This window comes from Columba livia, chromosome W, assembly GCF_036013475.1.
Source record: "Columba livia isolate bColLiv1 breed racing homer chromosome W, bColLiv1.pat.W.v2, whole genome shotgun sequence".
NCBI classification, from domain to species: Eukaryota; Metazoa; Chordata; class Aves; order Columbiformes; family Columbidae; genus Columba; species Columba livia.
Window position 1 is genome coordinate 3,702,333 of NC_088641.1, and position 13,544 is coordinate 3,715,876.

The 13,544-nt window shown below is 40.7% G+C and overlaps 1 protein-coding gene across 1 annotated transcript in view; it reads left to right on the forward strand.

Annotated features, from left to right (window-relative positions):
- Positions 1–6,229, forward strand: part of LOC135577055 (zinc finger SWIM domain-containing protein 6-like) — a 193,088-nt gene extending 186,859 nt beyond the window's left edge. The window contains exons 13-14 of the mRNA XM_065044697.1: positions 1,285–1,366; positions 3,689–6,229. Coding sequence (XP_064900769.1) covers positions 1,285–1,366; positions 3,689–4,551 — 945 coding nt within the window. The 3' untranslated portion in view covers positions 4,552–6,229. The remainder of the gene's footprint in view (positions 1–1,284; positions 1,367–3,688) is intronic.
- The last annotated feature ends 7,315 nt before the right edge of the window (positions 6,230–13,544 follow it).

A 13,544-nucleotide genomic window follows, 5' to 3' on the forward strand; every position in this document is an offset into this window, starting at 1 on the left:
AGTATTGTTTTTTGCTCTCAAGTTAGGACTGTCTGCACTGGAGCTGCTATTATGCCCACTATGCATGCTGAAGGTTCTTGTGACTGATGATCCTTTAACAGACCACCACAGTGAGGAAAATCATCAGAGAAGACTCAGAGAAGTAGTCATTCACACCTTTTTTTTTTCATCATCTTTGATACTGGAAGAGTGTTAGCCTTCAATTTGTGCATGCAGTGATACAGGAAGTCACCTAGACTCTTTCTCTTTGATGGAGAGAATAAGACAGATACTTGCACTCCAAAGCATTTTGACTTGGGAATGCCTTTTTTTTCTTCCAGAAAGACTTCGAGCAAAGGCTGGTTCCATAATTTACTAGCCATATTTTCATATTTAAAAATATATTGGGTTGCTCCTCACAGATCAATTTGCTTTCTAGCACTTAAATTGCTATTTAGTCAAAATGATACCACGATGTCTGAGGCCAACAAAGCTGGCCTTATGCAGTAACTTTGGGTGATGTACAACCAGCCACCAAGTTCCCAAGGTGTGAATGTTTGGAGGCCAGCATGAAATCACTGATGGTTGTTTATAACTAGACTTCTTGAAAATCATCTGTGCATTTGTGCTCCTCAGCAGTCTTTCCATCTTCTTAATTATCCCATCTACGGCTTAGGACTAAAGAAGGTGGCAGGAGTAACAAATATGACAGGGGGCTACATGCCACTTTGAAGTCATCTTAGGATTGGGGGGGCATATGGGTTGAGAACCCTCTTACAAATGCTGCTGACTCCAAGCTGTTTTGTGAATGCATTTTATGAGTTAATATGTAAAGATCATTGCTGAAAACTCTGATTGACCTATTATACTCTTTGTTTAATTGCTGCAAATAGTAATATCATAGTATGATCACTGATATTCTAAGGGGAAAACTACTTGCTTTCTTCATCTAGATGTCTGTGGGGTCTGTCCAGTTAGCTGAAACAAGCTTTCAGTGCAATTTCCATGCAGCGTTTGTTTTACTGCATAAATATATTTGCCCACATTTTGGGAAACAGCGTAGGCAATAACTGCAAGTGATGTAAAATATGGGCACTGCAATCAGAGCTTAAAGTCCTTTTTCTATGATGCTGATGGTTTTACAAATGAACTTTGCAGGGACTTCTTGTTCAGAGAGAGAAATCATTGCTATGACTGCCATTTTGAACCTCAGTGTATTTGAGTAACTTAAATTCCTAATTGTTGGTATATTGTCTTGGTTTTGCAATAGGATTCATTTGTATTTTGTTTGTGTTGTTTTAATAGGTGATGCGGATGACACTGTCAACACTGAATTGGCGACGGCGGGAAATGGTGAGGTGGTTGGTAACATGTGCAACAGAAATAGGTATGTTGTGAGATGCTTCTCAAGGACTCCTGCCTTTTTGTCAGCTAATCTTAGAGGGCTTGATCTTGTTTGTCAACACCCAGGCTCCGTAAATGTCTCCCACTTTCTGTTAATCTATAAAATTCCTTTGGTTAGATGACATTAATTATGGCAATGATGAGTGGGTTTTTGAACATGTGATAGAATAGGTACAGGCCAAGCGAGCTGCTAGTTGAGTAATGCAGTGTGACTTCTTTCCCCTGCAAGGTAGGGATGTGCATAACCTCGTGAAATACCCCAGATTTCCCCTTGTCCCCTCCATGCTGGTTTTGGGTTTGAGGCTGCAGCAAAGAAAATGTTTGTGGTTATGGGCTGTTACACTATGCTACAACTTTGCTTGCTCTGAAAGGCGAGTCTCCAAAAGACTGGTGAGAGTACTATCTGGTTAGCTGTGGGGAAGGGGAACCAGAAAACAAGTGGATGAAATGCTGAGGATACCTCCCACTGCATGGCAGACAAGATCTCATGAAGGGGTTCTCAATGCTTGTTGTTTGTTTTTTTGGTTGGTTGGTTGGTTTTTAAGCCTCTGGGTAAATCCAAGCTTAAGAGTGTAATGCATCTTTGTTATGTGGCTATGACATTGTACAGGCCTCTTGTCTGCACTGGAAAGCAAACCAAACAGTAATGCACCCATCCTTAACCATGTAAGGTGAAAATAAGGTGGGAGCAGAACTAGGCTCATGCTTAGAGGATAGCAGTGGGAGAATAGTGCACTCAGCAGGACATTATGTTCATTGCTGGACTTTGCCATAAATTTCTTGTGTGTCTTGATGAAATGTCCCTTAGCTTCTGTATTCCAGTTTGCCATCTGCAAGATGAGGATACAGAATCTGAAAGTGAAGATGTGAGCATTAAAAACTATAGCTGTAAAAAAAAAAAGGAAAATCAGTAGCTGTGGTAGTGAGGATAAGTATTATGATAAGGGAGCGATTTTAATTGTCACTAAAGGTATTTTTGGAAAGTATACTTCCCTTCTGTATTTACTCCTTTTTCATACATCTTAGTTGGACTGTATCACAAAGATGATACTTGAGTTTCAGAACTTTACAGGATCGCTGCTGCTTATTCTCTGGATTAGTTTGGTCTTTGCTTTATACTTAACTGCTTGCCTTTGTGTGCTCTCAGCCAGAAAATGGTTTGTGTCTGCAAATTTTTGTACAATGCTCTCATTTGATTGCTTTTACATCTTTGCTAAGGTAATTATTACTGAGGCCATCTTGCAGATATTAACGCCTGGGTATTATTTTGTGCAGTTACATATTGGTAAATAAAATGATGGGTTTAATACTGCTTTAAATTAGTTTACATATTATAATAGAACCTTTAATGTCATGCAAAGTACTCTTGAGACTTAATCGAGTTAATAAAACAAGGAATATGTCTATTTAAATGAAGATTTGGTATTTTCTGACTATGCCGAATGAGTGAAGGGATGCACAGGAAATATCAGAGTCCTACAGAGAAAAGGACCTCTGAGTGTGGTTTAGGTGGGCTTACAGATGTGTGTAAACTACCTCTAGCAATTATAAGACACTCTAGTTGGCTATAAGATTCAATTTATGGAACCCATTAATCGCTGTTTCCCCCTTCTCCCCTCCCCCACCATACATACTGCATACATGCCAGGAATAAAGTGATACTAAGGGAAATAACTATTTCAGAAAACATCCGGTAGTGCATATTGCTCAAAGTATTTCCCTAACAAGGATCTTGATATTCAGGTGCATATGAATTTGATACAAGATGTACCTGAAAAGCCTATTGGGAGGGGGTGAGGGTTAGGACTTTTTTTTTTTTTAAGGTGTGCTTAGTATTAAATGCCATGGTGTTCTATTAAATGAGACAGCATGCGTTCATATTCTTTTGTGCATGCACTGTACCTTGAGATGCACATTGAGAAAATAAGTTTAAATTGCCTTTAAAGTGTTCAGTGTGAGGGCTGCTTTTGAGTGATGTGATGAGACTAAATGAGCCAGAACTCGTTATATAAATTGTCTTACATAACAAGTAAAACAGTTCATTTGTCACACCAGGAGATGACAGCTTACTTTGCAGGCTTTTTTGTTACTATCTGCATTTTGGTGATTGCTACAGAGTTTGAACAATAGTGTTTGTTTTAATGTCCTTTTCCAGCCATGTTATCTGGTTTAGCCCTTCTTGCTGAAGCACATTTTCTTGGAAGTATTGGCAAACTCTTTAGACTTTGAAAATGTAATCTCTTGCGGAATGTCTGTATCGGCTAGGTTGTATCAGTTGTGGCTAATCCTTTCTCTCTCTCCCCAGGTGTTTATGCACTGGATAGTATCATGCAAAACTGGTTTACACTTTTCACTCCAACAGAAGCCACTAGTATTGTTGCTACAACAGTGATGTCCAACAGCACCATTGTCCGTCTGCATCTAGACTGCCATCAGCAGGAGAAGCTGGCTGGCAGTGCTAGGACACTTGCTCTACAGTGTGCCATGAAGGATCCTCAGAACTGTGCCCTCTCTGCACTGACCTTATGTGAAAAGGATCACATAGCTTTTGAGACTGCTTACCAAATTGTTCTAGATGCTGCTACAACCAGCATGAGTTACTCACAGCTTTTTACTATAGCACGATACATGGAACACCGTGGTTACCCCATGCGGGCCTACAAGCTGACCACTTTGGCCATGACGCATCTCAACCTGAGTTACAATCAGGACACACACCCTGCCATTAATGATGTTCTGTGGGCATGTGCGCTCAGCCACTCCCTTGGGAAAAATGAACTAGCAGCTATAATACCTCTGGTGGTCAAAAGTGTCAAATGTGCAACAGTACTGTCAGATATTTTGCGTAGGTGTACTCTGACCACTCCTGGCATGGTGGGACTTCATGGAAAGAGGAACTCTGGTAAGCTCATGTCACTGGACAAAGCCCCTTTAAGACAACTCTTGGATGCCACAATTGGAGCCTACATTAATACAACTCATTCGCGTCTCACTCACATCAGCCCGCGACACTATAGTGAGTTTATAGAGTTCCTCAGCAAGGCCCGAGAGACCTTCTTAATGGCTCATGATGGACACATCCAGTTTACACAGTTTATTGACAACCTAAAACAAATCTACAAAGGCAAAAAGAAACTGATGATGTTGGTTCGTGAGAGGTTTGGTTGATGAAAATGCGTGAAGGGGGGGAGGGATGGTTTGTTTTCACTTGAGCCTGCCTTTGTGTCCTTTTGAACTTAAAGAATCAGAGCCACACCGGTATTATATGTGTATAGTTATAATGAGTTTGCAAACTAAACTGTCATGTTGTGAAAGTTTTTTAATTTTTTTCCTTTTTTTCTGTTTTGTGTGAGAGGTTAAAAAAGGTTTGGTTTACACTGAGTATATGTTGTCAAGTGGCAAAAACCCACATCGCTCTCCTGTTCTTTCGGTATATGTTCACAGTCTCGAAAACAAACATATATTGCAATTGCTTTAAAAACCAAACAAAACACCTCCATCCCGTGATAAGCTTTACTCCTTTGTAATGCATCCTTACATTTCAGCATATTTAAACAAACCAACAAATGAAATACTAATAGTTAAAAGGCTGACCACATGGCTTTGCGGTGCTGTTCATCCAGAAGCATGGCACACAATGCTTGTGCATGTGGAAACTTAGCAGCTGTCAACATACATTCTCAGGGATTTATAAAAAAAAAAATTAAAGACTGAGAGCATTTATTGTACTGTATATATATTATAGTATATGTCTGAATATTGAAAAAATATAAAATTAATTTATAAAAAAAAAACCTATGTAATGCAAAATACTTGAAGCTGCAGTAGCTTGGTTTTAAACAAAAAAGAAAACCTATCCGAAGGACTAAAGTGCGCCTTGCTTCAGGGTTGGCTCAGGTGGTGAACTATATGCTGGGAATCTATGCAGAGCCACCTTTTTGATTGCATGGTTGGACTGATACCGATTGGGGGAAAATTTATATAAACATATATATATTTATACAACCTGTGTATACATATATATGTATACACACACATACACACATGCTTGTAACAGGCACTACAGTAAAGAGGGATAACAAAAAATACACAGACAGAGAAGCAAGCCCTAGCATAAAGAATACAGTATGACAGAATCAGGCTTTGTGCCTCCTAGCCTAGAAAACTCAAAGAAATATCCTTTTTGACACAAAATACAAAATGATTGACGTGATACATTATGCCTTTGCAGTGAGCTAATAATAAGCTAACCTTTGTGCACAAATATATATATTATATATATGTTCTGCATAGGTATTTTGACTTTGTGAAGGACAGAAAGTTGTGTAGGTATGACTGTTCTACTTTTCTGTTCATATTTTAAAATATATTTTATTTTCTCTTTAATTACTCAAAAACAGCCTTCTATCTTGCCTTGTCTTAATGCTTTAAAATAACCAAACTGGAGATCTAACTACCAAACCATTCATTGTGTTATTAAATACCAACTTCGGTTACAGTATCTTTATTTTAGCTGATGGTTCTGTATCCTTGTGCTTTTTAAAGCAGTTTTTATATTTTGGTGCAAAACTTGTCCAGTGTCTCTTGTTCCCTTCATTAGAGAACATGCTAGAGGTATGTTTGTAGGTATTTTTGTTTTAAAAAACTATTTCATGTTCTCCATTTTATTTATTATATTAGGTAAAAAGGTTGTACTTCATCATCCATGTAAACGTGCTCATGAAGTTGAAAGTAATTAAGATTTGATACACTGATATCAATTTATTTATGTAACTAAATCACTGTTTTATAAACTTGTTAATGATCAACATTTTTTTTTTATTAAAATTAGTTTTTTGAAAGTTGATTCTGCCTCCTTCATGGTGTCTGTTACTGGAGTTGAATTGTATATGGATAGTTCATAGATCTTAAATGCTCAGCTTGCAACTTCAGTGCATTATGGTGATAAGCAATATGACCACCAAGACCAGGAAAAAAATGTTTTGTTCCTCAAAAATCCACTGAGGAATGGTAGTGTTCACAACTGCAACAGCTCCTTTGCTGGTGGAAGAAGACCTGGTGCATCAGAGGGACCAAATGCTGCCTGCACAGCACCAGGTTTGCTGGCATCAGATGGAGTTCACCTTTCTCAAAGGGCACATGAGCTGGCAGGACTCATCGACATGATGGGGGAGGGGGACAATGTCAGGCTCACCTGTGACAAGCTGTGGGAAGAGGTGTCAAGGATAGAGGGGGAGTACTAGCAAGGACCCTCAGCCAATGGCCCTGAGACATGTTAACTTCACTGGAGCACACCTGAAGTCTTATGGAGATGAGCCAGGGGCTCCTGAGGTAATCGAGGCCAACAGGAAATCACCAGGGAAATACTTGAAAGGAATTAAGAAGGTGACACTGACAACAGCCCAGCTGAAGTGCCTGTACATCAATGCATGCAGCATGGGCAACAAACAGAAGAAACTGGAAGCCACAGTGCTGCTAGAAGGCTACAACCTAGTAGCCATTACTGAAATGTGGTGGGATGGATTCCATGACTGGAGTGCAGTGATAGATGGCTACAGGCTGTTTGGAAGGGACAGGCAAGGAAGGAAGGGTGGAGGGGTTGCCCTCTTGTCGTGGTTTAACTCAAGCTAGCAATACAGCCACGATAGCTGCTCACTCATCCCCCTCTCCACTCCCCAAACAGGGGAGAGAATCAAAAGGGAAGGGAGAAACTTGGATTGAGATAAACACAGTTTAATAAAATAACAAAACACTAATACACTACTAGTAAAGATATGTATAAAATAGAAATAGAATATAAAATAAAAGATACTCAAGGCAATTCCTCACAATCTCCGTCCACACTGAGCAGCCAGTCCCAGGAAGCAGCACCCTGGTCCTGAACAGCCGATCTTGGAGAGACAAAAGAGGAAAAAGGCAGAAAGGTCCAGAGGCCTCTGCAAAACGGCAGTATAGCAAAAAGACTGAACTAAGTGTCCTGAACAGAACTCCCCCGAACAGGTCTCTGAGAGCAAAAGAAGAGCCAGAGAGAGACCGGAAGATACCAACTCTCCTTAAATATGAAGCATGATGCTAATGGGATGTAATATTCTTATTCATCAGTCTGGATGTCAGTCAAGGTCTGCCCCATCTATGCCCCCCCTTCCTCGATGTCTCTTATCTCGTGCCCATGGTTTGTGGATTAAAGACATCAACTTTGAAGAAGTTGTCAGGCACCACTTGTTGAAGCCAGCTCTAGTTTTATTACCACTGCCTTGATCTGAAAGACACTTACTGAACACTGTTAGTATGGCATATAGCGTTATGTAGCAATTAACATCATGCAGTTCAATACTGAGTATTCTCACCTAAAATCAAATCCCTTTGAAGTACATATTGAACTTCTCCATCCTTCAGCATTACCCACCAGGTGCTTCCAGGTCCTTGGGCAAAAACAGTTCCACGAATGGGTTTGCCTTTGCCTGAGACAGGAGTAATTCAGACTGCCTTCCCTAAAATATTTTTTCATGTGTACTATACGGACTTTATCTCCTTCTACAGGACGTAGAATTTCTGATTGGGCAGACCTGGCTTGATTGGTTGATCCTCTAGTGTTGACCAACCAAGTGGCTTTTGCTAAATGCGAATCCCAGTTTTTGAAGGTTCCACCACCCATTGCCCTTAGAGTAGTTTTTAACAGACCTTCAATTTTCCCAGAGGCTGGTGCATGATACGGGATGTGATATACCCACTCAATACCATGTTTTTTGGCCCAATTGTCTATAAGATTGTTTTCGAAATGAGTCCCATTGTCTGACTCAATTTTTCTGGTGTGCCGTGTCACCAAAGGACCTGCTTTTCAAGGCTCAAGATAATATTCTGGGCTGTAGCATAGGGCATGGTATATGTTTCCAACCATCTGTTGATTGCTTCCACCATTGTAAGTACATAGCACTTAACTTGGAGGGTTTGTGAAAGTGTAATGTAATCAATATGCCAAGCCTCTCCATACTTATATTTTAAACATCACCTCCCCATACCACCCAGGCTTTAACCATTTAGTTTGTTTGATTTCAGTGCATGTTTAACATTCATGGATAACCTGTGAAATAGTGTCCATATTCAAGTCCACCCCTCGATCACAAGTCCATTTATACGTTGCATCTCTACCTTGATGCCCTGAAGCATCATGGGCCACCCAGCTAGGAAAAGTTCACCTTTATGTTGCCAGTCCAAATCCACCTCAGCTATTTAACCTAAGCAGCCTGATCCGCTTGCTGGTTGTTTAGATGTTCCTCAGTGGCTTGACTTTTAGGCACGAGTCTCTATATGACGAACTTTCACAGGCAGGCTCTCTAGCCGAGCAGCAATGTCTTGCCACAGTGTGGCAGCCCAAATGGGTTTACCTCTGCGTTGCCAGTTGTTCCTCTTCCATTGCTGTAACCACCCCCACAAGGCATATGCTGCCATCCATTGAGTCAGTGTAGAGATAAAGTACTGGACACTTTTCTTGTTCAGCAATGTCCAAAGCCAGCTGGATGGCTTTCACTTCTGCAAATTGACTTGATTCACCTTGTCCTTCAGTGGCTTCTGTGACTCGTCATGTGGGACTCCACACAGCAGCTTTCTATCTCCCATGTTTTCTTACAAGACAGCAGGATCCATCTGTGAACAGAGCATAACATTCTCTGATAGTTTATTATATGGTGGGGCCTCTTCAGCATGTGTTACTTCCTCTTCATCTGGTGACATTCCAAAGTCTTTGCTTTCTGGCCAATCTAATCACTTCTAAGATCCCTGGGAAATTTGGACTCCCTATTCGAACTTGTGTGATCAGTGCAGTCCACTTATTCCATGTAGCATCAGTTGAATGATGTGTAGAGGGAACCTTCCCTTTGAACATTCAGCCCATCACTGGCAGTCAAGGTGCCAGGAGAAGCTGTGCTTCAGTACCAATCACATCTGAAGCAGTTCAGACCCCTTCATATGCTGCTAGTATCTCTTTTTTCAGTTGGAGTGTAGTTGGCCTCAGATCCTTTGTATCCTCGACTCCAAAAACCTAAGGGTCGCCCTCGGGTTTCTCTTGGTGTTTTCTGACAGAGGCTCCAGGTAAGTCCATGATCTCCGGCTGCGGTGTAGAGCACATTTACAGGTATGGGCCTGGACTAAGATGTTTTTCCACTAATTGTTATTAAAAACACACTAAACTCATGCGATGTTTGTCTCACTTGTTTTTCCACCCATTCACAGACCAGGCCCAAGGACATTCACACATCCCATGCACTTGGGGGCAGTTATCCGGCCCAAGATACCATTCTCATGAGTCTGGGCTATAACTCTTTACAATTATGAGAAATGTACTTCAACACAATCTGTCCAAGGCCCTTTATATTTTATTATGATCTGATTATGTTAGTATTATTTCTTTGACCATCCAGATTGTCATGTTAGTATTGATCTTCCTTTATCATCCAGGTGACTGGAACCGCACATCTTGCTTTCCCACATTTTTACTTTCCAACATTTCCCCCTTTTTTGTTTTAAAACATCAGGTTCTCAATGAGCGCATGAAGGACCCTGGCTTTGTTCTTCTTTGCATTCTGTATCATTCTCCAGATGATTCGTAGGAATACAAGAAAAAACATCACACAAGCATATCCAATTCCCACAAAAAACCCATATATGCAGATTGAGAGCTGAAAACTAAGTTTTTGGGTCTAATCACTTTATGCTATTAGATAATGTTAGCCATTATGTCTTACAGTGCTAATTCTTACAAACTGTGCAATTATTTTGCAGAGTACTGGCTAAATCCTAAATCAGGCCTTGTACATTAGCTAAGACTGTTATTTTACTTGATATCACTCATAAACACTATAATTCAATCTCAAAAGTATTACACATATTTAGCACTCTGATAACAGAAAATACAGGTTCAGATATCAGCTAAGGAGATTATTTAAATACAATATCATAAGAATAATGAGGATCCACAACGTGCATGTAGTCACTCACAAGAAACAAAACTAGAGACCTTTTACTTCAGGGTACTCACAAGAAATAATCACTCACTCAAATAAAGAAGTGAGGTGTTATTAATCCCAGGAAGTTTCCTTTGACAGTGTTCCTGTCTAAGGAGAGGACTCCAGTTCACAGACCTGCAGCTCTGAGAAGACCACTCGAAGGGGGTCTTCGGTGGGAACCCCGTTTCATTGTTTGGCCAGATGTGGCTGTGGGCATTACAACATAGTCCAGAAACTTCGCAGCTACTCTGGGCACCTTCTTTGTTAAGGACCCTGTCAATTGACAGAGGGTCCCACCCCTCCTGACCCATCAGTTGGTAGAGGTGAAGTTTATTGACAACACCTTGGTGCCATTCTAGGTGTATATATGTGGGGACAGGCACAGTGGGGCACAGAAGGTGCTAAAGAGCCATCAATCTCCTAACTGAAAGCTCCAGATTTCAGGGGAATGTGTACTGCCTCACAATCCAGCCTGTGACCACAGTCATCTGACAAACTACTTTGGAGTGGTGTTACAGTCACCTCTTGCCTCCAAAGCCAAAAGGGGGCATTCTGTTGGTGAGTTTGAATGCCCACTGTGGATCATCATACCTTATGTGTCATTTTCTTGTTGCAAATCAACCTACAATAGAACAGAATAATACAACAATTACAAATATTGGAGAAAGCTGGTTAGTTATCCTAATAAGGAAAACAAATGCATTGAAAGATTTCTTTTATCAGTTAATCATCTATACAATTCTGATATGCTAATACCTCTAATTTACAAGCTCAAAACATCTTCTATGGTTACTTTAGATACCTTACACATTAAGACCCAGAATGGAAACAAAAGCCAAATTACTCTGAACTACATCTTCATCCCCCATCACTGATAACAGACAGAACTTTTCTGACAAACAATTGTTAATAGGTTTTGCTGTAACTTTTTAGCTGTCCCCAGGTAACATCACTGGCCTCCTTCTTTGGTCTCTTCTGTTTCTTCATTACCCTCTGCTGCAGGGACAGGTGCTACATCTCTGGTACTGGATCCTGAGTCATGCTTGTCCAACTCATAGAAAGGTTTAACGTATTTCGCAGGAAGCCACTTTGGTCCTGTTGGAAGAAGAACACAAGCATACCCCCTCCCCCAGGTGATTAGTTCTACAGGCCCTTGCCACTGACTGTTGTGCAGGGGATCCCGGTATAAAACCTTTGGTCTCTGAGACAGTGAATCTGGAACACGGAAGTGTTTTTCCACTGCTGCGATAGAGGAGGGAGTCATAGTACGATTCAAAAAATGTAAGGTATATGTTGCATTGTCTAATTGTTCTTGAGGCATCATATTCCCCCTTTTCTGTTTAAATAACATCTGTTTCAATGTGGAATGTGCTCTTTCGATGATAGCCTGCCCAGTGGGAGAATGGAATACCTGTGACATGCGAAACACCCCATTGCTGTAAAAAATATTGCGTGGATCTAGCAGTGTATCCAGGACCGTTGTCAGTTTTAATTTGTTGTGGCACTCCCAGCATAGCAAAACAGCGGGTCCAGTGACGCTGAACATCTCTGCTTTTCTCACTTGTATGCGCAGATGCACAAAGCATACCTGAAAAAGTATCTATAGAAACATGTACATATTTCAAACGGCCAAAAGATGAAACGTGTAACATCAGACTGCCAAATGTCATTAGCTGAGAGTCCGCGAGGGTTAATTCCAAGGGAGGCCAAGCTTGTAATCAGACCTTGACATTCCGGGCTATGTCTCTCGCTTGCTCGAGAGTGAGACCAAACATCTTTTTTAAGGCAGCAGCATTCTGATGGAAGAAAGCATGTGAAGCCCTGGTAGACTGGAAGCAGACTGTAGCTACAGTATAAGAATCCGCATTACCTTCAGTTATGGGACCTGGTAAAGTTGTATAAGAGCGTATATGAGTAACAAACAGTGGGTGTTGGCGAAGCTGTAATGCAGTTTGCAATGATACAAACATATAAAAGAGCTGCTGTTGTGAGATTTCTTCAAGAAAAGTGGAGGGGATGCACTGTAGGACCTTGACTGCATACTCAGAATCACAAACCAAATTTAGAGGTTCCTCCCTAAAAAGCTCTAAGGCATGCAAAACTGCACCAAGTTCCACTAATTGGGTTGAACCTTCAACAATTTTAACAGAATGATGCCAATTGTTATCTTCACGCCAGACCACTACAGCTTTATGAGACTTCCCTGAACCATCAACAAAAACTGTGCGAGCATTTGGGATAGGACTGAATACAAGTACGGTCTGTCGTCTGATATCAAAAACATGTAGATTTTGAAGCAATTTACATTTAGGCATGCCAAAAGCTATGCTGTTAAGAAAATCAGCTAGTGCAATTTGCAAGGACAGAGATTGTGAATAAAAAAAATCAAAATCTGCTTTCACAAAAGGTACATATATGACAGATGGATCACGGCCTACTGAAGTCTGAATCCGTTCTCTGCCTTTTTTGATCAGAGTAACAATCAATTCCAGGGGCTGAGTAATAGTTTTACAGAAAGAATTGGGCAAAAAAATCCGTTCCAAGTATGTTTGCATTCTCATCATACTGTCCCACAATAGCCACAGGTTGTTTCTGTGTTGTAGCTATAAACAGACAAATCTGCAAATCCATTTGAATGCAGTCAGCCTGTAAGGTTGTAATTTTGTGTGCTACCAGCTCTAATTCTCTCTGTGCCTGTGGAGTTAAAGTGCGAGGAGATGTTAAATCTGAATCTCCTTTTAGCAAATTAAACAGATGCTGGAGTTCATGGTTAGAAATTCCAAGCATGGGTCGTACCCAGTTAATTGTACCCATCCATTTCTGTAAATCATTCAATGTCTTAATGTCATTATTAATTGTCAAAGGCTGGGGTCTGATCATAGTTTCTGTTAAAATCCAGCCCAAATATTTCCAAGGAGGCACAGTCTGCACTTTTTCCTGTGCACCTTGTAAGCCATGAAGTTTCAGAGGTTGAAGTAAGTGTGTTACCGCACCTTGGAGGTAATCAGATTATTCAGCACAAACTAAAATGTCATCCATGTAATGATATATTATAGCCTCTGTAAATGCCTCACATGTAGGCTGCTGAGCGGTACACAAAACAAGCTGGCAAATTGTGGGGCTGTTCATTATACCCTGAGGTAAAACCATCCACTGATA